Source organism: Elaeis guineensis, chromosome 12, assembly GCF_000442705.2.
Source record: "Elaeis guineensis isolate ETL-2024a chromosome 12, EG11, whole genome shotgun sequence".
Classification (NCBI taxonomy): domain Eukaryota; kingdom Viridiplantae; phylum Streptophyta; class Magnoliopsida; order Arecales; family Arecaceae; genus Elaeis; species Elaeis guineensis.
In genome coordinates, this window is record NC_026004.2 from 88,466,146 (window position 1) to 88,492,665 (window position 26,520).

General features: G+C 41.5%; 1 protein-coding gene across 2 annotated transcripts; it reads right to left on the minus strand.

Moving 5' to 3' along the window:
* Nucleotides 1-242: 242 nt before the first annotated feature.
* Nucleotides 243-7,140, minus strand: LOC105061179 (choline-phosphate cytidylyltransferase 2). Of its 2 annotated transcripts, none has more exons than XM_073247072.1 (8): nt 6,909-7,140; nt 4,567-4,680; nt 3,641-3,736; nt 2,989-3,031; nt 2,743-2,898; nt 2,522-2,590; nt 819-929; nt 243-636 (listed from the first exon to the last, which is right to left on the minus strand). In XM_073247072.1, the coding sequence occupies exons 1-8, from the start codon at nt 7,019-7,021 to the stop codon at nt 580-582; spliced, it is 759 nt and encodes a 252-aa protein (XP_073103173.1). In that variant the 5' UTR covers nt 7,022-7,140; the 3' UTR covers nt 243-579. The 2 variants fall into 2 exon arrangements, with proteins under 2 accessions (XP_073103173.1, XP_010943455.1); XM_010945153.2 differs by having other exon boundaries at nt 6,756-7,140.
* Nucleotides 7,141-26,520: the final 19,380 nt, after the last annotated feature.

The following is a 26,520-nucleotide window of genomic DNA, read 5'->3' on the forward strand; positions in this document are numbered from 1 at the left end:
TGTTTTCTAGTCTTTTCCCACAAAAATGGGGTCAGCATCTGACCACAGAAAGTCTCCAGGGCTCCAGAAAATGTCAATTTGACATCAACCTTCCACAGAATTTTGCTAATATTCCAAGCTTGTTGCTGATAGAACCAATAGAAGTATGGAACAAATAAAAGTATGGATCCACGGAAAGCATCACACTGAACAGGCACACAGAAAAAAAAAAAAAAAAGAGTGGTCATAACACAAACCAAGAATAAAAGAAAATAAATATGATTAACAATGCATTATTTTCTGCTTGCATGACCATGTGAGATTAGCCTCCTTTCCAACTGCTTTAGCAGTGGTAGCACACCAAAGCAAAGGATGGAATTTGCAACAACAGCAGCAACAGCTGCTCCATTATTTGATGGATGTTGATCCCACCTGACAAGCTGATATTACAGGGGGATGGAACAGTGTAGAAAAAGAAAACAAGAAAAAAAAATAGCCACCATGCTACCCATATCTCAGTTCTCTAACTTTTCCTGTGGGTAAGGATTAATTTCATAGAGAACCTCTTGAGCCTACCGATTCCTCCAGAAGGCTAGTCCATTATTTGCTTGACTGCCTCTTCAATCCCTCATGAATCCGGTCCTTAATTGCAGTTTCCTGTCAATGAAATACCAGAATCCATTGCTGAAGTTTATCAGGAAAAGAACATAAGGGCAGCTATCTATATCTGGAGCATAGGTTAAAAATGATAGAAAATGGGTAACAAATTCTTGTTTTTAAATTAAAACAGATTTCTCAACAATGCTAAGACCTTATGGGCATCAACTCCAATGACTTACCATCATGTGACACCCTTCCTCAAACTTCTCAAGAAAGCCAGCAACCCAGCGGTCTGCATTTTCCACCCACTCGCTGTGATGCATCCCTGCTGTCTTTGCCACCGTATGCAACTGCATGATGAAGTTTCATAAGAATGGTCATGAACTCCCACCTTTTGAAATAATCCTCTGTATAAGAATAAGAACGAGTCAATTACCTAGTACACAAGACAAAAAAAAAAAATGGTTATTTTCCACTGCCAACTCTGAATTGCCACATACCATATTGCAGCTGGGGGAGAAGCCTTATTAACCATATGGAAGCCTAAAGTCATGTAGCCAAAAGCATATAAGATATACAGAGAAAAGAGATGGCATTTGTAGTATTTGCAGTCTCTCTCTCTCTCTCTCACTCTCTCTCTCTTGTGTCTTGGTGTTTTCTTTTTTTTTTTTTTTAATAATTTCTTACAAATGCGTGCTTGCATACAATTACACAAAAAGAAACAGATAAAAAGGAGGAATAAGTTAGAAAATTTGGATCTCATGGATGCAAAGGTGCAAATATAGACACTAATTCTATGAAAATAAAACTCAGAAAGCAATCAATCATTAAAAAAAAAATTCCCAAAAACAATAATATAGTCATAAATCAAACTCCTATATTATCCTTAGACTCTTAGTTAGAAAAGCTCAAAATAAGCCAGAAACTGACATTCCCACATCAATTTAGCTAATCAGCTTTGAACAATACACTAAGTATCTCTCTACCTCAAACAATTCACTAAATATAACAGCATGACTTCAAATCATTATTATGATAATAAAAGGCTTCCTGTCCCAGCAAATATGGAATTTTGATAAGAAAAAAATCTAGGATACATCTCAAAAACCTCTTATCACAAGCTTGTGGTAAAACCTACAGTGATGCTTTTCTAAGCCATACCTCTACATCCACAATATTTAGTTTTGGGAAGCACCTGGCTTGGTCATATACCAACAACCAATTACCCATAAAATCTACCAAACATGTGGCATTAAAGGCGTGGCTGAAGAGCATGGCCACTAAAAGATCTGATTTCATAGCACTAACTCTTTAGATTATGCACTTCGAGTACCTTTATGGTCCAATAATGACAAGTGGGAAGCAAAACAACTTGAGAAAACAGCTCAGGCACATGAACAGTTCACCAAGCATACCCAGAAAGTAGTTGCAAGGATCGGATGTAGTGTCAAGAGTACATGGCTTCCTACAGAGCAAGTCTAAACATGAATCCTTACTATTATGTCTAAGTCATATGCATGTTCTTATCTACTTCCGCAGTTCAAATTTTTTGTTTCTTTACAGAATTCCATTATATGCAAAAAATCAGTGAATGACTAATGGTATCTAGATGTTCCTCATTGTTTGAGAAAAACAGGAACATATTTGATCCAAATGATAAAGATGCCTGTTTAATGAGAAAGTTCCCTCTTTGCTGTATTGCTGGAACAAAAAGAAAAGACATAATTGTTGTAGGTGAAAAAGCCATTCAGAGTCAGTGCAAAAATTTTTGATTATGTACTACTGTTATTTCTATCATGTCACATTAGCCAGCATGAGAAACAATTTTTGCTGACAAAAGATTAATAACCCAGTAATCAAAAATATTGGTGTCATTGACTATCACAAACAAATAACATGCATCTAGGGACTCTAACATAACATCTACAACATTCTTGCCCACCTTTTCCTGATGTTCCTTCACTTTCTCACGCAATTTTGTTATTCCCATGTTCACTCTCAATTGCTTCTCCTGATATCAACAAACAAAAGTGATCTTAATCGACATATGCAAGTAAAACTTAGGTGGAAAAAATGAGGGCGAAAGATATCTGCAACAATGTTGAATAGCTAAGCCTCTAACTTGTTGCTGGAAAGTAAACATGTAAGCATAAACATCCATGCCTTCACATAGCTCACACCGAGGTCCTTCCTTGTGTATCCACGAGCTAAATTTCGCATCACATATTCATTGTAGTCTTTAACAATCCTCATGATTATATCTGATGTTGAAATGCCATCTGTACGCTTTGTTTCTTTAAATTTTCCAATTGCTTTGACCTGCATGCAACATCATTTTGATCAACCCATAAAAGAGAAGGGAATAATCGAACCAATCATAGCTTAGAAGTTTCAGAATGAGAAACTAACAAACTCATAGACATCTTTACCAGCTCCACTAGCATCAGCATATCTACAAAGGCAATGGTAAAAGAAAGATGATCAGGAAAATAATAAGACATAATGCTCCAGATAAAGGAAGGCATTGCACAACAAAGACATTAGGTAAGTATATAGCTAGTCGTAATAAAAAAATGGTAACACTAAACAAGTTCATCAAACCACTGTGTCAAAAGTCCACTCCAACTTAAGCCAGTTCCTGTTGATGGCTTGTACACTTGGTTCCACTTGCAAATACATCATGCAGTGACCAGTCCAGAACATTTATTTGCCTTAACTGGATATTGAATATTGTCACATCACTAAAACCAATTGTCAATGTTGCCTAAGCATTTTTGGCCATCTAAAAGTTAAAAATTAGCAGAAGATTAGACTTGTCAAATCATGACAGAACTGTGGGCACCGTCATTTCATAAGGTTACTCATGATCAAGCCCCCTTGTCTCCACCTATAGGATGAAAGATGATTTGTGCTCTGATACATTAGTATAGCACCCTTTAGTAGAATGTAGACCTATGTAACCAAATGACTTGGATCAGAAACATAAGTTTTATAAGCAATTAGAACCAATCAATTGTTATAGTTATCAAACTACGAACAAATTTGTGCTACTTGATCTTACGGTAGGGAGTCATGAGCCACATAGTCTATGTTGTGCTTGTCAATGAACTCTTGGGTGATGACCCATGGAGCATCAGGAATAACTTCATCAACCCACCTATCATAAGAATGAAACAATCTTAGCAGCAAAAACAAAGACAAGCAATAGATGGTACAACAGAACAAATAAACTCTCCATTTTTTCATATTAACTGATGAATATCTGAAAAGCTAGGCTTACAACAATAATAATACAAAGTCACATCTCTTCAGATCATAACTCAGTACCATGATCCACGTTCTTCTTTGGTCTCCTCATCCTCTTTTGCGGTTCTTTGATTTTTCTTACAAGAGCTCATACTTTGCATATTAGCTTTGGACTTCAGTGCAAAAGCAAAGCCATTTTCAACAATATGCATTGTTTGGAATCAAGCCGAGTATAGAGGTTTGGACAATTCTCTATATTCATGTATTGGCAAAAAGCTTTGCTATATATACAAGGTGGTTATACAATTAGGAGCATACCACCAAAAGGATAAGTCCTTATCTACAAAATATATACATCTAACACTTTTGTCATGTACTTTCTCCTCTCTTATGGTGCCTTTCCCTGGACACAATTAGAATATTGATAATTTACACTTTGCATATGTATTAATTCTTATTGTTTCATAAGTACTTTTCAAATCAACTTACAATGAAACATAATCAATAAAACTTAAATTCATGTCAGCTACCAAAAATAAAACATATACAAGCAAACAAGTTAGAAAACACAAATAGATCATGTGTGCAAGAAGAAGCAGTGGCACTGTCCAGAGCAAAGAACAGTACAACAGAATGATTACAAGGATCAGGAATTCAGCAAGCATATGAGACACCTCTACATCAGTTTTGTACATACACAAATATAACATAAATATTTGAGCAAACAAGGGCACTACATACTTGCAGTGGCGTAGGGACTCGTAACGCTCAGCTTCTGTCATGACAGTTTTTCCTTTGTATGTATAAGTAATTTCATCACTGCAGCACCCAACTAGTAAATAGGTATTAGGGAACCTGAAAGACAAATTCATTTGTGCCACTTCAGGACAGATACACCCATTGTTTTACCTAGAAAACAAATACAAGAATTAAAATGAAAACTACGTGAACTCATAAAAGAGCCAGATTGTACACAACAGAGAGTGACATGTAATATTCAAAATTCAGAAACATAAAATGTTCTCACCATGAGGCTCAACATATAACAAGAATAACTTAAAGACATGTATACCAGACAATACATAAAATCAAAACATTCATCATGACTCAAAAAAGAAGATGTATCATAAAGATTCGAATAGTGTCACCAGATACCTCTTTTTACATAAATTTCATGATATGCATTACAATTCTATCCAATATGTGAGTAACATGTTTTAGTTGTGAATAAATAAAGGTTTTTGATACTCGTTCTTAATGTGTGAACTCACATTTCCTCATTGCAGAATCTGTTTGCATGTTTTGAATAACTAAAATACAAGTCACATCATTAGACAGCACCTGTATGATGAAAGAGAAAATGTTCTGATATTTCCCTAGACATTTTTGATATTTCTTGTCATCCAAAAAGATCTCCAACTTTTACTACTATAAACAGAATTTCCAAGCCATATTCTTGGACTTTGAATCCAACCACTCATTAATCAGTTTTTGACCATGTCAACTTTGATCTTTGAACCTCCAAAACCTAAAAGTTGAACATGAAGAAACACATTAACTTATTAAGAAAGACAATTAAAGATAATATCAAGTATTATTTCAACCATTGGGGTCAAAAACCTCAGTTCCTAAATTTATCAAAAGATAAGCTCATATAACTAGTGATGTTTCCATATATAATATCCCATGCAACAAATTTCCTAGGAAAAAGAATAGAGATACTTATGCATTGTTATCAAGGAAAAATCCCTGTATCAAATGCTTTGTAACTAAAACCCTGGAAAGAAGGGAAAATTATAAAGTATATATATATATATATCTGTGTGTGCGTGCATGCACGCAAAAAACCACACACACACGCATCAATATAGATAGATGGATGGATGGATGGATAGTTAAAAAAGAAACCCTAATATTCTCAAAATTCTATGAGGTATATTTAAATTTTAGTGCATGTCGCTTTCACCTTGAATTTGATTCAGCCCTCACCAAAATTTAAAGCATTGATCATAATTGCAAGACATCCATTCAATATCTTTAATTTCTTAAAGCATAGAATTGAAACCATTAAATTACTTTTAATGGTTAAGGAAAAAACTATTTTCCAACTCAACAGTCACAGATTATCCTATGAAGATTCCATACGTAGTTTAAGAATTTTTCTCCATTCAATGTGTCCTTGATTATTATTTGATGAATACTATCAATTAGCCCATGTCATGCATCTGGTGTTAGTCCTTAAAGCAACCAATCCTCTTCTTCACTGGTTTGACCGACATAACCAAGCACTTTCTTCACCTGAAAGCTCCAAAAATAACAAGAAAAAAAAGGAAAAGAAAAAACTTTTATAAGAAGAAACTTGGTTGGCAATCATAACAAGCTCATTGTAAGCGGTAACCATAAATAAAGCTGGTCTTCTTCATAAACTTATCAAATGATAAATGTTCTAATAATTGGTGATGTGGACACCTATGATATCCTGCATGGTCCACTCCATTGCAGCATTGCCCCAGAAGAGAATACAGCAGCCAGGGAGAAAGAAGAATACTGACCTATGTGTTTAATTAATCAGAAACATCCTCACAACTCAATACTCACTCAACAAGAAAGCCCTCAAAGAAACAAAAATTATCCGTCAACAAATCCTTCCATACATGGAAGAGTCATTGACTATAATCTTTTTCAATCCTCTTAATGCACATCAAAATAAATTGAATTTTAATCACTTTCCATCAGAATTTGCCACCCTGACGATAAATCCAAGATACTTACTCGACGATACATCAAAAAGATCAGATCTTTGAATCGTTATCCAACTCAACCACGAATTCCACCATTCCCAGCAATCCGCACCCGGTTCATAAATCAAACACTCAGAGATTGGTATACAAATGAAAAGATCGAGAGTTCTTAGGGGTCAGAAGCCTCACAATTTCTTGGCCTGCTCCAGGGCGCGAGCGTGGCCGAAGTGGAAGAGATCGTAGATCCCATCGGCATAGACGCGGACGGGACGGTCATGGGAGGCGGAAGAAGAAGAATAAGGCTCCTTGGCGGGGGCCGCCAGGGAGGAGAGGGACTCGTACCAGGTGGTGGGGGCCTCCAAGGAGTAATGCTCCGTCGGCGGCAGGAGGTCGTCGTCGCCATCGCCGCCGGTGCTGGTCTGGCGGATCCGAGGTGGTGAGGGCATGATGGCCATCGGATGCCCGCCGTCCGGTCCCGCGGAGAGGTGGGGGTTTGGAGGGTGGAAACCGAGGAGGACAAAGGAGCGGTTTTGGAGGGAAGAGCGAAAGCGAGGGAGAGGAGGGGAGAGAAATAAGAGCATGGGAAGAGAGAAAAAGAGAAAACGTATACGTATATATATATATTTATGTAGAGAAAGAGAGAGATTTTTCAGGCACTTGTTTAAGGAGAATTACGGTTGGATAGTTCGAATATACGGAAAATAACATGCGGACATTTCTTGTATAAAGAATGGGTCAGGTTAGGTCAGACTCGGGTCAAGTTAACATGTGGTTGACATGTAGATCCAAACAGAAAACATGGTAATGTAAACCCAATCCATTCATTAAATGAATCAAAACTTTCAAAATTGAATCACTTTATTTTTGTAAACAAGTAGTCCAAACTGATATATAAAACTTATTTAACAAAAGATCAAATTTATCATATCATCGGTGAAAGATAATATTGTTTGGCATCACTTTTTTTTATTTTCAAAACTATTTTTTTATTTTAATTATTTAAAATTAAAATATATAAATATATTTTGTAGAGTTAATTATTTTTAAAAATAAATATAATAATGATAGTAGAAGTGATGGTAGTTGCAATATAAGCAATTGAGATGAGGGCGGTGATGATAATAATGATAGTGATGGCAAGAACACCAATGATATCGTGAAGATGATAATACTGATGGTGAGGTGATGGTAGAACTAGGAGTACTTTATGACATGTAGTAGAGTTGGCCAAAATGGTGGTGTTAGAGCAGTAATGATGGCACCGTGGCCATAGTAAGGATGGTAGTGATAAAAATAATAGTGACTACGATAGTAATAGTGGTAAAGACAGTAACAAAGATGATAGAGATGAGAGCAAAATTATATTTTTTAATTTTAAAAATATTAAATATAATAATTTTTAATTTTTAATTTTATAAATAATAAAAATAATTTATAAATAAAAAATAATAATGATATCAAGCATATCTTTTATCTCAAATTTTATAATTTTATTTTTATAAATATAAAATAAAAAATAAAAGTGATGCCCAATCAATATATTTTAACATGAGTTTCAAATATTTAATGGGTTAAAATAATATTAAATAGATTGGATTATAATCATGTCAATTTGAATTGACTTAATTATTAGACCGACAGAAATAGGATAGACAAGTTAAGGCTTCAAACTTGGATTTGATCTATTAAATAAATAGATGAAGTCAACTCAACTTCTTTACGATAAGAACCCATGTCGTGTCAAACTAAAATTGCTTGTCGGATTGATGATAGATTGGCCAGAAGTAAACTATCTAAATAAGCCGTACAACTTATTAAATCGTGACATGATAGATGGGTCCACCAAGGGTAGCGAAATTATGAAATGTTATACTAATAATAAGTTAGCAGAAGGAAAAAAAGCGGATAAGGTCATTGAGTGGATAGTATTTTATAAATTTCCGGTTTCACATGGTAATTTGAAATATTCACAGAATATTTCTGGCCCTCTTAAAATGTAAAAGAAGAAGGAGGAGGAGGAGGAGGAGCAGAAGAGTATAATTACCTTAAAAAAAAAATCAGCATAATTAAGGTAACAGGAAAGATTGTTACGCTTGTTAGGACATTCGGATTTACCCTTCTGATTCTGTGTTGGCTGCTCGATTTAAGATTGACTCTTCCAATTCATAATCGGTAGATCTGATTCATGCCAAATAATCATATATCGGCAATTGATAATAGACCATCAAAGCCAATCACTGTAGAATAAATTTCGGTGCAATTACAATATATCACCCAATTTTAGATCGACTGCAAGACTTATCATCCAACTAGCAATCGACAATACGGATACAAATATTTGACTATCAGTCAAATGCACCGACAAACAATCGATAATTCTCAATCGGCCCTTTGGCGAGACCAAGCCAATCATAATGATCCGACCGATTTCATAACCGATGGCCAGTCAGTATATCAGATTAATTGACTGATGGTCATTCAGATTTCTACAATTGCCGACATACAGTCTGAACACTCAGACTACTGAAATAAAATCGGTATATCAGAAATCGCTAGTGCAGAAAGTGCATAACGACCACATACTATGATTATCAGTGGGTATTAACTGTCCATCCCACGATTAAATAATGCTGGAATAAACGGAACCCACATGCCTAACCATTACAAATAGTTACCAGCAGATTATCTATAAAAGGGAGGTAAACGAACAGCTTTGGTAAAACATTTCTGGACTAATACTTTGTTACTTTAAATATTATATCTACTGTTCACCATTTTTTACTGACTTAAGTATCGGAGGGTCCCTATCGGACACAATTTCGGTCAATATGGACTTCTTTTGTAGGTGATTTTCTCCGACAACGGACGCAATAGGGGATTAGCCGCAACAGATTGACGGACCAAGAAGGAGGGCAGAACAAATCTAGTCATTGAAAGGAATATGCCCTACAAACCAATCAAAATTTGTATTTTGATGGGTTTTCTTTGTAATCTTTCAGACTTATGTATTGACTCTTTAAATAATAAAAGGCATTTTCATCATATGTTGCATCTTACTTTAGTAATGATTATGATGAACTCCATAAATCAGGAAAATGGGTTTAGGGTTATGATGAGATCATACCTATGAGACCTAAAATCCTAAAAATTCTGATTTAGAATATTCCTAGTCATAGAAGTATTGAGTAGGAGATCAATGTTCCGGATAGATTAGCACTTTCTATGTATGCTCGATGGAGAGGGTGGCAGATCTCATATGCCACTTGTGTGAGACACTAATACAAAGAAGTGGGTGCTCATTAGAGAATGAGTTCACTGAATTGATCCGACTTAAGAAACATCTTATGGAATTTACTTACCTATCAAGAGATGTTTTCTTATAGTGGAAGTTTTGCATGTAATCCTTTGACCTGAGACTATCATAGAACCTTGTATACATGAATCTATATTTTTTGGTTCATACTCATTCATGACTTAGTCATGTACGGAGTGTTCTAGATATGGTAGAATGTGTATGGAGGTTGTGAGTAGGTCAACATGAAATCGATCACTCCTGGTAAGAGAAAATCGCATCCTACTTGTTCTGATCGATTGATGATTCAGGAAGCCTTTGATCAAAGTAAAATAAAAATTAGAAAGAGTTTCTAATATTTTATTAATTGAATCATCATATAAGATTGAGAGAAATATGAGTATGATATTGGATTTGACATCATTCCATATCCAGAGTCATATTCGGGGTGCAGGGAGATCGCAGGATCAAATTGTATGATAACTTTCCACTGAAGGATATTTTTGGTATTTTCATCAAAAATTTCATATCTTTCAGGTAGACATGATACGTTGCTAGATGTCAATCTTGTCTTATGGGTTTGATCGAATTAAAGAGTTTAATTCAATCACCAATTAGAAAGAGTTCTAATTGCTGAAATCGGGTTAGCTCGATTGGATCTAGATTAATCTTGAATTTATGTTATATATGATTGTTAATCATCAAGGAGATACTGATTTAAGGGTTTAATATTTAAGATTTCTTTATTAAAATTTTGAAATCCATTATTTTTCCCCTGTGCATGCCCACTATGAAACCCTACAGTGGTATCAGAGCCGGCCTTATTTGGTTCAATCATATATACATAATATTTATGTGATCCATAGTATGATTTATACTATAAAATGATTTATGCTTTCATATGATGATATGTGTTGGTGCAAAAACCCGCCTGCATCGGAGAAGCTGGAGTTGTGGGGGTCGCGGTTGCCGCCGAGACCTGCAAAAGAAGTCTAAACCGAAGATGGGGTTACTCCGACAAGACCCTCCGACGCTCAAGTCAGTTCTCTGCCTCAACAAGAATGGAGTGCTCAAACGAAAATTTTAGCAGAGTTTCTAGGTAAAAATGAGAGCTTAGAGAATAATGTATCTGGGGTCCAGTCGATCTCAGCTCAGGTTAGGACGAGGTTCTCCTTCTATTCTCGATGGGGCTGCGGGGGCACATAAAGGTCGTTGTGAGGGCCTCTCCCTCCATCCGATCTAAAAGAATCGGGTCCTCGACTTTGCTCATGTCAGGATGAGGTTTCCTCCTGTTTCTAACATGGCTGTGGGAGCACATTAGGGCATTGTAGAGCCTCTCCCCCCATCCGGTCTAAAAGAACTGGGTCTTCGACTTTGCTCACGTTAGGACGAGGTCCTCCTCCTATCCCTAACATGGCTGTGGGGGCGCATAAGGGCATTGTAGGGCCTCTCCTCCTATTCGGTCTAAAAGAACCGGGCCTTTGACTTTGCTCATGTTAGGGCGAGGTTCTCCTCCTATCCCTAACATGGCTGTGGGGGCGCGTAAGGGCGTTGTAGGGCCTCTCCCCCCATCCGGTCTAAAAGAACCGGGCCTTTGACTTTGCTCATGTTAGGGCGAGGTTCTCCTCCTGTCCCTAACATGGCTGTGGGGGCGCGTAAGGACATTGTAGGGCCTCTCCCCCATCCGGTCTAAAAGAACTGGACCTTCATTTTGCTCATGTTAGGACGAGGTTCTCCTTCTGTTTCTAACATGACCTTGTTTTAATTGTTTGAAGGAGTTATCCCCAATCGTAACAAGTCCCTGCCAAAAGGGAAAGGCATGCAAAGTCGAAAGGAATTTTGATTCAAAGCAAAGTCGTGAGTAGTATATTTACAGGTTTCTCGAGTTCCATGGTCGTGGAAGGTCTGCTCCCCCTTGAGGCCCTCCGGTGATGGAGTCAATGGTCCCGATTGGAGGTCGATCTCTGGGCTGCTCCTCCCTCCTTGGTGGTTCAGGTTGCGGCAGGGCCCTTGGCCGATCTTCTCTACCCTCAGGCCGGCGTCGAATGAACCTATCGAGTCGACCTCGCCGGATGAGCTCCTTGATCTCATCTCGGAGCTGGATGCATTCCTCCGTGTCATGGCCGTGGTCGCGATGGTAGAGATAGAATTTGTTGGGGTTGCACTTCCCAGGGTGTGTGCGCATCCTCTCCGGCCTGGGGAGCTGCTCCCTGACCTCCATCAGTACCTGGATCTTCGAGGCATTGAGGGGGGCGTAATTGCGGAATCTTCCCGGTGGAGAACCCCGTCGAACTTCGCGGTCCGGACTTCTCTGCCTACGTACCCGGAGAGGAGTATGGACACGCTTGTGCCCGGAAGGAGTTCGAGAACGTGGCCGAGCTTCTCTTGGCTCTTTTTCAACTGCGGGCTTACTCAAGTTTTCCGCCTGCCGCTCTCTCGCAGTCTCCTCATCCTTCATTTTGAAGGCTTCTTCCGCTCGGGCATACCCTTCGGCCCGAGCCAACAGATCAGCAAAATCCCTGGGGTACTTCTTCTCCAGGGAGAACAAAAGGTCATTCTTCTGAAGGCCGCCCTTCAGAGCGGCCATCGCTACCAATTGGTCCAGATTCCAGACTTCTAGCACTGCGACATTGAAACGGTTGATGTAGGCCCGAATGGACTCCCCCTCCCTCTGCTTGATATTGATGAGGGACTCCGAACCCTTCCGGAGGCGCCGGCTGCTGACAAAATGGGCCACAAATTGATGGCTCATTTGATCGAAGGAAAAGATGGTACCCGACTTCAGCGTCGAGTACCAATTTCTCACCGCTTCCTTCAAGGTGGATGGGAAGGCTCGGCATAGAATGACGTCGGGTGCGCCATGAAGCAGCATCATCATCCGAAAGGCCTCTAGATGATCAACCGGGTCTGAAGTCCCATCGTAGCTTTCGAACTGGGGGAGTTTGAAGTTTGGCGGAATCGGTTCCTGCATGATCATCTGAGAAAAGGGAGGGTCAGTGCAAATATCCTCACCATAAGCGGGGGGAGCATGGCGGAGTTCTTCGATCTGTCGGTTCATCTCCTGGAGTCTCCGATCCAGAAAATCCTCTCGACTTCGGGTCTCGAGGGTCCTCTGGCAGAATGGAGGCAGGGATCTTCCAGGGGTGGAGTCGTGATCCGATTGAGGGCTCTCCACCCTCGGGTTCTTCTTCCCAGGGAAGACGGGGTGGCTGGCCCACGTGGCCCACCCCACTGCCAGATTCTGGTGTTTCGGTGACACTCTTTTCGGGCGCACTGATGCCTGTGGCTGCTGCTGCCGTCGTATGGCCTGCACAGCCTCAGTGAGGTCTCTGACCTGCTACGCCAGCCGGTCCGATGCACGTCATAGCTCACCTCGGCATCCTGAAGCTGCTGCTGAAGGTCGGAGACCTTCTTCAACCACTCCCGATCGCCATCGACCCAGGCCAAGAGCCAGGATGAACTTTCCTCCAGCTGGCCAATCCTCCCCTGCGCAGCTGACAGTTCCACCCTGAGAGAATTGATCTTGGCAGCTTGAGCCCAAATTCGATCGCTGGCGCTCTTCTTGTGTTCCTCAAGCTCCTTCTCAAAGTTCGCCTTCCTCCGACTGTACTCCATGATCCCCTTCACGTGGAGATTCCGAAAGTAGGTGGCCTCCACGGTGGCTTCGGAATGACTCTCCCTCAACCTGCAAAGCTCACCTTCCATCTTCTTCGATCTTTTTATCAAATGGAGGACTTCCTTCTTCAGCCGCTGGATTGTAGACTTCAGCGGAATCCCCTGGGGCATGGGAAGCACTTTGACGGGGCGCTGCCATCGAGAGGTCAACGCGTTAAAATGCAGCTCATTACAAAAAAGAAGAGAAGAAAAGTCCCCCCAAAGGAGGAGACCAATTTTATTGACTGAACGTTTCTTGAAGACAAAAGAAAGAAGAAAAATGACAATAAAGGAAGAATACAAAGTTAGAGGTCTTGGACCTCTGGATCAACGGGGGGACTCGGCACTCCTGGAGGGTGGACTGCGGTGGCTGCAATGGCGGTGGAGGGTCCGGCTTCATCCTCAGATGTCTCATCCAAAAAGCTGAGGTCGAGCTCAGGGAATTTTACGACCATCTTCTCCTGGCCGAGCTCGAACCCTCTATTAAATGCGGCTTGGCCGAACTCAACCTTCAACTTCTTTATTTCGGTGGAAGTCTTGAACTCCTCCACCGCTTGACTCCTGGCCTTTGAGACCAGGGTCGGGATCTGTTCCGCCATGTTTGCAACCTCGACCTCCGCCCTCCTCACCATCTCCTCCAGGTCGGCCTTCTGTTCCGCCGAGGTCTGTCTCTCTCTCTCAAGCACCACTCGGAGACCGGCCACCTCGAGGGCCATTTCCTTAAGGCGGGCAGCCTCGGCCTGATGACCTTCCACTGCCTTGTTTGTCATCTCGATGTTGGCGAGGAGTTGATGCCTGAGCTGCAAGGGCAGCAGGGGAGTCAGAATGGGGGCTGGAAAGTTAAATAAATGAAGAAGTGAAAGAAAAAAGGAGGACGAATCTGCTTACCTCGAGGAAGGCCCCCAGTGAGTCCCAGACTCATTGTGTAGGATCGACGCGGACGATCCTCTGGATGACTTCGGGCAGTGAGCACCCGTCTACCAGCTTTTTTATTAGATCCCTGTCACTGAAGGGATCATCCCCCTGCTCCTCTTCAGAGTCGTGGGACTCTTCAGTGGCAGCCCGACGACTGCCGACCCTACGGGCCAAGGTCTTCCTCCTCTTTCTCCTCTCACCCCCTGGCACCTCCTCAGGATGGGTCTCTGAAGTGGGGACCTCGGTAGGAGAACTCAAACCCCTCGGGGAGGCCCGGACAGTGGGACGCTCAGTGTCTGGAAGGACGTCGGCGGCTGAGGTCGCTCGGACGGGCGCGGTCGAACTCGTCCCCTCTGCTCTGGCCCTCTTCGCCGGCCCGGAGGCCACGGCGTCCTTTCTTTTGAGAGCCTTCATGCCCCTGGCAAGCATCTGCGCTTCTTCGGCGTCCATACCTAAAAAAAAAAGAAGAAGAAGAAGAAGAGAGAAGAAAAGGAAGGCATGAAAAAGAAGAAAAGAAGAGAGGTAAAAAAAAAAAAAGAAAAAAAAAGAGAAAAAAAAAGAGAAGGGAAAAAGAAAGGGGAGAGTTGAAATATTGGCGAGATCCAGGGGGCTCAGACCGATGTTGAACAGAAGCTGCTCCTTCAGGAGGTTGGGGAGAGAAAGAGTTGGATACTTGAGGAGTTTCTGGGAGGCTTGATGGTTGTTTCCCCCCAGGCTGGGCGTCCGACGGACGGAATCCCTCAGGGAGCCCCAAGGGGAAAACTCTAGCCTCAAGGTCGGGCATCGAACATAAAGAAACTTCCCCTTCTAGTTATGGATAGAAGAAGGGGCACCCTTCATTAACCCCTTCCTACCGAACTGAGGGGAAAAGTACCACCAATCCTTCGCCGTGGGATGACGCTTGAAGGTGTAGAAGTGTCTAAATAAGGAAAGGGTGGGCTGGACTTCGGCTACATGACAAAGAGAGAGGAACCCTATCAAGAACCTAAAGGAGTTCGGTGCAACCGAGGTTAGAGAAATGTCCAGAAATTGAAAAAGAGCAATGACAAAAGATGGCAGAGGAAGTCAGAGTCCGGCACGGAAGGCCTCCTGGTACAGGCAGAAGTAGCCGGGGGGAGGGGCACTAGCCCGGTCGGACGGGCCAGGAAGTTTCAGTTTGTACTCCGGAGGAATCCCATACTGAACTCTTATCAGTTGGAGTTCGTCCGGAGTCAGAGAACAAGGAATGGCGTCCAGTGCAAAAATTGGACGAGGTTCAGCTCTACCTACCGGTTCATCTACCGCTTGAGGACTCTGGGAGACCGAGACAGACGAACTCCTAGAACCACTAGAAGAAGAACCCCTGGAAGACATCTAGAATCACACGAAGACCACTTACAGAGGTGAAATCCCTAAAAATCGGGAAAAATCACGAACAAGGTCCTGGGGGACTGATGAGCAGAACAAGAGGAAGAAAGATCGAACGGCAAAAGGAAGAACAAAAAGGGGAAGGAGTTCCGAGACTAACCTAGGCGACTCGGAGAAGTACGAAGGCGCGAAAATGGGGACGGCTCGTGGAACACCTAAAGCAGGGAAGGGTGCCGAGAAAAATCGAAGTTCTCAGGAAGAAGAAGGGTGCCAGAACGAGACCGTCGGATAGAGTGGGACTCTTGGAGGAGGGGTGCGGGTTTAAATAGGCCCTGAGATCCGGCATAGTGACGATTGCGAATCCCCTCTGGCCGGTCTCTTTTCGCCGCGTGTCTCACTCACCACAGCGGACGGTTAAAAAGTGGCAGACAGCTGACAGCGCCTTTATTGCGCCACACCTTGAGCACCGTCCTGCTGCAGGTTCCAAAGGAGCCTTTTCGGATCACCTTGATTTGAAAAGACTCCGGCGCACGCGCATTAAATGCCAAAATATCTGAGGACGATCGCACCCAGACATCGAGGGAGCAATTTCGACTGTGACAATCTTTTTGTACTTTCTTCATTCGAGATTCGAACTCGGAAGTAGGGAGACTGGTGTTGGGTATAAAATACCCCTCAGCCGAAGTTCGTGATGGGAGTGACCCTCCGGGGTTCCAACTGACTTTCGACCTCCACCACACTCCCAAGTTTTGCCGACGGACAGGACCCCACCAGCGTCGACCGGATTCTTTGCGGCGTCCGGACTCCTACGGGAGTCGGACTCTGCCCATGACTTCACCTGCAGGTAAACTTCGTCTAGACTCCTACAGGAGTCGGACCTCACCCACGACTTCACCTGCAGGCTTCGTCCGGACTCCTACGGGAGCCGGACCTCGCCCACGACTTGACCTGCAGGCTCCGCTCGGGCTCCTACGGGAGCCGGACTCTGCCCACGACTCCAGCTGCAGGTAAACTTCGTCCGGACTCCTACGGGAGCCAGACTTTGTCCCTGACTCTAAGTGCAGGTAAGCTTCGTCCGGACTCCTACGGGAGCTGGACCTCGCCCACGATTTCACCTGCGGGCTTCGTCCGGACTCCTACGGGAGCCGGACCTCGCCCACGACTTCACCTGCAGACTCCATCCGGACTCCTACGGGAGCCGAACTCCGCCCATGACTCCTGCTACAGGTAAACTTTGTCCAGATTCCTACGGGAGCCGGACCTCGCCCACGACTTCACCTGTAGGCTTCGTTCGGACTCCTACGGGAGCCAGACCTCACCCACGACTTCACCTGCAGGCTCCGCCCAGGCTCCTATGGGAGTCGGACTCCGCCCACGACTCCAGCTGCAGGTAAACTTCATCCAGACTCCTACGGGAGCCGGGCTTCATCCCTGATTCTAATTGCAGGCAAACTCTGCTCGGACTTCTACGGGAGCCGGGCTCCGCCCATGACTTTACCTGCAGGCTCTGTTCGGACTCCTACGGGAGCTGGACTCTGCCGATGACTCCTTTTGCAGGTAAACTTCGTCTAGACTCCTACAGGAGTCGGACTTTGTCTCTGATTCCAATTGCAGTTAGACTTCGCCCGAACTCCTGTGGGAGCCAGACTTCGCTCGTCTCCAGCCCCAGCTATGGGAAAACTCCATCCGAGCTCCTACGGGAGCCGGACCTCGCCCACGACTTCACCTGCAGGCTCCGCCCGGACTACTACGGGAGCCGGACTCCGCCGACGACTCCTGCTGCAAGTAAACTTCGTCCAGACTCTTACGGGAGCCGAACTTCGTCCCTGATTTCAATTGCAGGTAGACTTCGCCCGAACTCCTGTGGGAGCCAGACTTCGCTCGTCTCCAGCCCCAGCTGCTGGAAAACTCCATCCGAGCTCCTACAGGAGTCGGACCTCACCCACGACTTCACTTGCAGGCTCCGCCCGGACTCCTACGAGAGCCGGACTCCACCGACGACTCCTGCTGCAGGTAAACTTCATCCAGACTCCTACGGGAGCTGAACTTCGTCCCTGATTCCAATTGCAGGTAGACTTCGCCCGAACTCCTGTAGGAGCCAGACTTCGCTCGTCTCCAGCCCCAGCTGCGGGAAAACTCCATCCGAGCTCCTACGGGAGCCGGACCTCGCCCACGACTTCACCTGCAGGCTCCGCCCGGACTCCTATGGGAGCCAGACTCCACCGACGACTCCTGCTGCAGGTAAACTTCGTCCAGACTCCTACGGGAGTCGGACTTCGTCCCTGATTTCAATTGTAGGTAGACTTCGTCCAAACTCCTGTGGGAGTCAGACTTCGCTCGTCTCCAGCCCCAGCTACGGGAAAACTCCATCCGAGCTCCTGTGGGAGCCAGACTTCGCCCCTGACTTCAATCGAAAGAAGACTCCGTCCGGGCTCCTGCGAGAGCCGGACTCCCAGCTCCTCTCAGACGGGTAGCTAGCCACCTCTCTCCATCAGACACCCCAGCCAAACTCCGATCGATAGGCTTGGACCCCCTGGCAGGCCACAGCAACGGCCACGACTCTGCTCCACCTCCTGCGACGGATTCCGCGCGACTCCATCATCCCCTGGCAGGCTGCAGCGAAGGCCACGACTCTGCTCCACCTCTTGCGACGGATTTCACACGGCCCCATCACTCCCTGGCAGGCCGTAATAATGGCCACGATCCTGCTCCACTTCCTGCGACAGATACCGCACGATTCTTCCATTCTCTGGTAAGTCGTGACAACGGACGCCGCTCTGCTCCCCGTGGCGGACTCCACGTGGCACGCCCCAATGATAGCCACGGGTCCACTCCACTACTCTCTGCAACAAACTTTCCCTGACTCTGGGTGGCCCACTGTCAGACGGTTACAGGCATCGCTATCAGTTTGTTGCCCCCTCCGCCTATAAAAGAGGGGACCTCAGATACGTTATTCTCTAAGCTCTAATTTTTATCTAGAAACTCTGCTAAAATTTTCGTTCGAGCACTCCATTCTTGTTGAGGCAGAAAACTGACTTGAGCGTCGGAGGGTCTTGCCGGAGCAATCCCACCTCCGATTTAGACTTCTTTTGCAGGTCTCGACGGCAACCGCGACCCCCACAACTCCAGCTTCTCTGACGCAGGCGGGTTTTTGCACCAACAATATGAAATAATACATATATCATTCACCACTTCATCATCTTGACATAAGGTTGTCCTAGCATAACGGGATTATGCTGCAAGGTTGTCCTAGGATGATGAATGTCCATATGTTACACTTGCACATGTAGAAAATTTTAATATTGATACATAAATGGGTATTATGTAGTTAGAATGTGCATGAGACCAAATAAAAGCCCTCATTAGAAAATTATATTAAGTGGTAGTGATATGCAACTATGGGTTAACCAATTCTTGATCAATTGATCAATTGGTGTCTAGAAAAGTGCTATAGGTGGTTTTTTAATTGGTTCCGTTGTCTGACCTAGCCAATTTATTGATGTCTAAGGAAAGCAACGGGGGGACCCCCACCTTACTTACCTGGCCAATTTGATTAAGCGATCTTGATATTGAAAAACCCTTATGTTGAAAACACTATTAAGGGCTTTCCTTCATGCTAGGTTAATGTTACATCATGAACTATGGCTAGTTTATTGTGTTAACATGAGGCTTGTCATAAGGATTGATATAACATAATTCTAGTGCATAGAAGATGCTTACAGCAATTTTGAATATACTGCTTTGTTGTGTTAATATAAGGGCAGTTATATTAGAATTTGACTGTATTGAAATGAAGGGTCTAACTTAACTAAAATATTATAGCTTGTTGTGTTAACACAAGGCTAATAATATTTTAGAGGCCAAGATATAATATTGAAAATTACATGAGATGCAATTGGAAAGAGTTTCCTACCTATGAACTCATAAGGGTTTGTTGTGTTAACACAAGATCATTATGAGGAATTAGGATCTCAAGCCCACTAAGATAAATATAACATATGTCTCGTTCATCATAGTAGAGGGTTATGATGTTCGATAAAATAGTAGAAAGTATAATTAAATCTAAAGACCTTATTTAATTGTATGAGTTAATATGAGTAGTTTGCTTATGTAATATTCTTTAATTATTGTAGATTAAATTCTACAAATGGCATCTTCACTATCATTGCGAGAAATTTTAGATTCCAACAAGTTGACCGGTCCCAATTATGTAGACTGGTTGAGAAATTTAAAGATCGTACTCACTCAGGAGAAACTCTCCTATATTCTTGACATCCTTGAACCACAAGAGGTTGGGGATGATGCCACAGAAGAGGAGGTATCCACATACAGGATGTGGAAGAATGACAGTTTGACTGTCAAGTGCATCATACTGGCCTCTATGAGCAATGAGTTACAGAGGCAGCATGAGAGCATGGATACTCAATCCATACTCCTCAATCTTAAAGAGTTGTATGGAGAACAGAGTAGAACTGCTAGATATGAGATATCTAAGCAGTTATTCCATTCTAGAATGACTGAGGGATCATCCGTACAAGATCATATCCTGAAGGTCATTGATCTAATCACTAGATTGGGTCAACTTGGTTTTGTGATGGATGGAGAATTAAGTCAGGATTTGATCCTGCAATTTCTTCCCGAGTCATTCGCTCAGTTTGTTGTGAACTATCATATGAACAAACTGAATACCTCCTTACCTGAGTTGTTAAATATACTTAAGACAGCTGAGAGCCATATTAAGAAAGAAAAGGCTCCACTTCTTCTTGTAGGTAAAACCTCTAAGAAGAAGTCAGGTTTTAAGGGTTCAAAGAAAGCACTGAATCCTAAGGGTGGCAAGATGAAAAAGAAGGAGAAGAAAATCTCCAGACAGGGTACCTGCTTTCACTGCAGCAAGGCAAGACACTGGAAAAGAAATTGCAAATTATATCTTGCAACTATAAAGGCAGGTGCAAGCGATGCACCAAAAGGTATGTATGAGATACATATAATTTTATCATTAAGTTTTTTCAATTCAGACTCTTGAGTATTGGATACTGCCTGCGGTTCTCATATCTACAAGTCATTGCAGGGGCTGTAGAACATTAGAGTGCTGAAGAAGGGTGACTTCGAGCTCTACGATACTGGAGGAGAGTCAATCCAAGCAGAGGCTGTAGGGACATATATGTTAAAGTTACCTTCTTGAAAGATCTTAGAGCTAGAAAACTGTCATTATATGCCTAAGATCATTAGAAATATTATTTCTGTATCGTTACTATTGCAACGAAGTTATAAAATAAATGGAAAGAGCAATAGTTGCTCAATTTCTTTTTCTAATGAAATTATCTGTCATGGCGTTATTAATAATGATCTTCTAATTCTATCTAATGACAATATTTTCTATATTAATGAAAGTAAAAAGCGAAAGAGAGAAGAGTTGAATAATACTTTACTTTGGTATTGTCGACTTGGTCATATAAGTGAGACAAGAATTAATAAGTTATACAAAGAAGAGTTCTTTGATCCTTATGATTATGAATCATTAGGTACTTGTGAATCTTATCTTATGGGAAAAATGACTAAGACTCCATTTAGTAGACATGGAGAAAGGACAAGTGAGTTATTAGGACTTGTACATACTGATGTATGTGGTCCTGTGACAACAGAAGCCAGAGGAAGATACTCTTATTTTATAACGTTCATTGATGATTTATCTAGGTTTGGATATGTGTATCTTATGAAACATAAGTCCGAAGCCTTTGATAAATTTAAAGAGTATCAAAGTATGGTTGAGAAATAAACTGAAAAAAGTATTAAAATCTTTCGATCTGATCGAGGAGGAGAATACTTATCTAATAAATTTTTAGATCATCTTAAAGAAAATGGAATTCTCTTAGAATAGATCCCTCCCTATACACCACAACTAAATGGTGTAGCAGAAAGGAGAAATCGTACTTTATTAGATATGGTGCAGTCCATGATGTGCCTTACAGATTTGCCAATTTTTTTCTGGAGATATGCCCTAGAAACTGCTGTCTATATCTTGAATAGAGTACCTTCAAAATCTGTACCAAGCACTCCATATGAGATATGGAGAGAAAAAAAGCCTAATCTTAAGTATCTTAAAATATGGGGCTGTCCAGCTTATGTTAAAAGAAATTTTGGACATAAGTTGAGTGCTAGGGCAGATAAATGCTTGTTTGTAGGTTATCCTAAAGAGAGTATAGGATACCTCTTTTACCATCCTACTGAACATAAGGTGTTTTTCAGTAAATATGCCACTTTTATGGAAAAAGAGTTTATCCTAGAAAGAGGCAGTGGGAAGAAAATTGAACTTGAAGAAGTTCAAGACTTACAAATGCAAGCACAAGATGATCCTCAACAAAAAATATCCATTAATGAAGTATAAACACAAAGTACACCTCCTCTTCGAAGGTCGGATGGGGTGCGGAATGCACCTATGAGGTATGGGTTCATTATTGAGAATAATAAAGTCCACATCATTGAGAATGATGAACCTTTGACCTATATGAAAGCCATCATGAGAAGGGACTCAGACAAATGGCTAGAGGCTATGAAATCCGAAATGGACGCCATGTATTCCAACCAAGTATGGACTTTGGTTGATGCACCAGAGGGTGTGACCCCTATTGGATGCAAATGGGTCTATAAGAAAAAGATTGGAGTGGATGGCCAAGTTGAAACCTATAAAGCTAGATTAGTAGCAAAAGATTTCAGGCAAAAACAGGGTATTGATTATGATGAAACATTTTCACCTGTTGCCATGCTCAAATCTATACGGATTATGCTTGCAATAGCAGCATACCATGATTATGAGATTTGGCAAATGGATGTGAAGACCGCCTTCCTTAATGGTTATCTTGAGGAAGAGATTTACATGTCTCAGCTAGAAGGATTTGTCTCAAAAGGGAGAGAAAATCAAGTATGCAAGCTTAAGAAATCTATTTATGGATTAAAACAGGCCTCGAGGAGTTGGAACATCCGATTTGATGTTACAGTCAAAGAGTTTGGCTTTATCAAAAATATGGATGAACCTTGTGTATACAAGAAGACTAGTGGGAGTGCCATTATCTTCTTAGTTTTATATGTGGATGACATACTTCTTATTGGGAATGATATCCCAATGTTACAATTGGTCAAGACATGGCTATCAAGTAAGTTTTTCATGAAGGATTTGGATGAAGCATCCCATATACTAGGTATACAGATCTATAGGGATAGATCTAAGAGGATGTTAGGCTTGTCCCAATCCAGGTACATAGACTTAGTGCTAAAGAGGTTTATCATGGATGGAAGTAAAAGAGGTTATTTACCCATGAGTCAAGGCATACATCTCTCTAAAAGGATGTCTCCTAAAACACCGAAAGAGAGAAATAGAATGAGTTATATTTCCTATGCTTCGGCAGTAGGGTCGATCATGTATGCTATGCTATGTACTAGGCCTGATGTTGCCTATGCCTTAGGCATAGTTAGTAGATTTCAGGCTGATCCAGGAGAAGATCATTGGAAAGCAGTGAAAAATATTCTTAAGTACCTAAAAAGGACTAAAGATATTTTTTTAGTATATGGAGGATCTGATTTAAAACTAGAAAGTTATTCTGACTTTAGTTTCCAATCAGACTTTGATGATAGTAAGTCCACTTCAGAGTATGTCTTTACTCTTAATGGTGGAGCTGTTAGTTGAAAAAGTTTCAAGCAGCAGACTGTAGCTGACTCAACCATTGAGGCAGAATATATAGCTGCAAGTGAAGCCATCAAGGAAGCTGTCTGGATGAAGAAATTCATCACTGAGTTGGATGTCGTTCCTGAGATTAAGAATCCAGTACCACTTTACTGTGATAATACTGGAGCAGTTGCTCAAGCAAAGGAACCAAGGTCTCATCATAAATCCAAGCACATTCTAAGATGCTTCCATCTCGTTCGTGAAATAATCGAAAGACAAGATGTTGTCATTGAACGAGTAGAAACAAAGAATAACATAGCAGATCCATTCACTAAGGTTCTACCACAGCAGTAGTTCGATCGCCATCTCGATTGTATGGGGATAAAATATAAGGGTGATTGGCTTTAGTGCAAGTGGGAGATTGAAAGGAATATGCCCTACAAGCCAATCGAAATTTGTATTTTGATGGATTTTTCTTGTAATCTTTCAGACTTATGTATTGACTCTTTAAATAATAAAAGGCATTTTCATCATATGTTGCATCTTACTTTAGTAATGATTATGATGAACTCCATAAATCAGAAAAATGGGTTTAGGGTTATGATGAGATCATACCTATGAGACCTAAAATCCTAAAAATCCTGATTTAGAATATTCTTAGTCATAGAAGCATTGAGTAGGAGATCAATGTTTCGGATAGATTAGCACTTTCTATGTATGCTCGATGGAGAGGGTGGCAGATCTCATATGCCACTTGTGTGAGATACTAATACAAAGAAGTGGATGCTCATTAGAGAATGAGTTCACTGAATTGATTCGACTTAAGAAACATCTTATGGAATTTACTTACCTATCAAGAGATGTTTTCTTATAGTGGGAGTTGTGCATGTAATCCTTTGACCTGAGGCTACCATAGAACCTTGTATACATGAATCCATATTTTTTGGTTCATACTCATTCATGACTTAGTCATGTACGGGGTGTTCTAAATATGGTAGAATGCGTATGGAGGTTGTGAGTAGGTCAACATGGAATCGATCACTCCTGGTAAGAAGAAATCGCATCCTACTTGTTCTGATCGATTGATGATTCAGGAAGTCTTTGATCAAAGTAAAATAAAAATTAGAAAGAGTTTTTAATATTTTATTAATTGAATCATTGATATGTCTTAAATTTATCGCAAGCGCACGGTGTGCAATGTAGCACGTCCGACGAGTACGAGTCGATCCCACGAGGAATTGGATTTTGAATTGTATTTAAATGCTTGCTCAGGCGAGCTTTAGAGAAAAAGGGAAGAGATTGTTTGTTGAATTATGAACTACCAAAGCAATAAACTAATTAATTATAAAGGTAAATTATCTAAAAGATCTAGGGCTCTTGAATCCACTAGACCAATGAATTAGAGAGCCTTCCTATGATTTCTCTTATAATGTCCTTTGATCAAGGTGTAAAATATGAACAAGCATGGGTCATGAAGAGATTTAACTCAACTATGATCCATCAAACATTTTGTTCTCACCCTAATTAAGAGACCCTTCCTTTCTTCACTTCTCTTGTATTATCCAAGTATAGGCTATGAAGGGATTCTGACCCAACTATAACCCATCAAGATTTTCACATGAAAAGAGAAGAAATGATTTAGAAAATTATGATCCTTCTATCAATCATCCCCTCTTACACCAAATCAAGCATGGACTATGAAAGAATTCTGACCCAACGATAGCCCATCAAGTCTCTTGGCGAGAGAGATGAAGAGAGAAGGATTCTAAAAATTTAAAAGCTTGAAAAGAGAAATTGAATAGAGCAGACTTTTATTCATGATCTAGCTTCATCGCAAATCCCAGAGGGATTACTTAGCCAGACATAGTTGATTTGAAGTCAAAAATAAAATAACGACTAATTCTACTTACTGAAATTGAACTTGCAAAAATTAAAAATTACAGAATTAAAAGATGCAGAAATTTAAACTATCCTATTGCAGAAATTAAAATTATAAAAATTAAATAGAAAAAAAATAACTAATTTATTTCTAAAAAAAAATTTTGATACAAAAATTTTCAACTCCTAAGCCATTAACAAGGCTTGGAGTTTGAACAGAAAATAAAATCTCTTACAGAATCAGACTTCTCTCCTTCTCTTGGCTTGGGATCAACCTTCCCCTGGCTGACTCTCCTTCTCGTGTGTTGGAAGGGTGGAAGAAAGTAGGAACAAGGTGGCTAAAAAATTTTAAAAGTGGGTATGTCTGCCTGTCACACAGACCCCCTACAAGAATTATAGAGTGGAGAGAGATACTATGAATGGAGGCATTAGGCTTTATTTATAGATGTAGGCAGGGAGGAGGATTTTATATTTTTCCGATGTGGGACTAAAAAGAGAAGATAGATGAATGGTTAGGATTTAATTTGGAAAGTATGGATGGATGGATAGGCAGTTGGTTAAATAGAAAATATAGAAGTGGTTGCTTTATTTTAAAATTTTAAAAATCTCTCTCTTCGTTGCAGTTAGCGACCCAAACGAAGTCAAATCTAAAAAATCCATGTATGCCGCCTCCTGTTGCTGAATTTGATTTCCCTCTGTATTCTCGCACCATCAAGATTAGCTTCTATGTACACGCAAGTCCAAGTTCTATCTCACGCTCGCATGCCAAAGCTCATCCAACGTCTCCTCTTAAGCCCATTTGAATCCAAACTGTTTGTTTCACAAACCCCACAGATGTCCTATTTTGATTTGAATCCCATACAGCCCGCCAAAGCCTGAGCCACGTGAAAATTACTGTAGCATTTCACGGCTTATAACTTTCTTATGGACCAAATGGTCCATGGTGGACCACCAACTTGCGTATTAGATCGGATTATCTTTCGGCTTTAAATTTAAATCCATTTTAACTCCATTTTTAGTCTCGTTTGATCCCTCTAAGCCTGTAGATCGGGCTCTTCATGTTGGTGCAGCTCTTTTCTGTAAAATATATGAAAAAATATCAATTTTAAAAGAATAAAAATAATTTGATGCATAAATTAATACTTCTATGGATAAATTTATACTTCTATCACACCTTCCAACTTATTTATAGCTAGTCCCTTAGCAAT

Bases quoted from the DNA above. Each gene is read 5' to 3' on its own strand.
- LOC105061179 (XM_010945153.2), bottom strand. From the start codon at position 7,021: ATGGCCATCATGCCCTCACCACCTCGGATCCGCCAGACCAGCACCGGC. The intron at 3,737-4,566 runs GTATGTAGTGCC...TTCTTATGATAG, and splicing joins GAGTCCCTACGCCACTGCAA to GTGGGTTGATGAAGTTATTC. The intron at 930-2,521 runs GTGGGCAAGAAT...TTCATCATGCAG, and splicing joins TGAAGGAACATCAGGAAAAG to TTGCATACGGTGGCAAAGAC.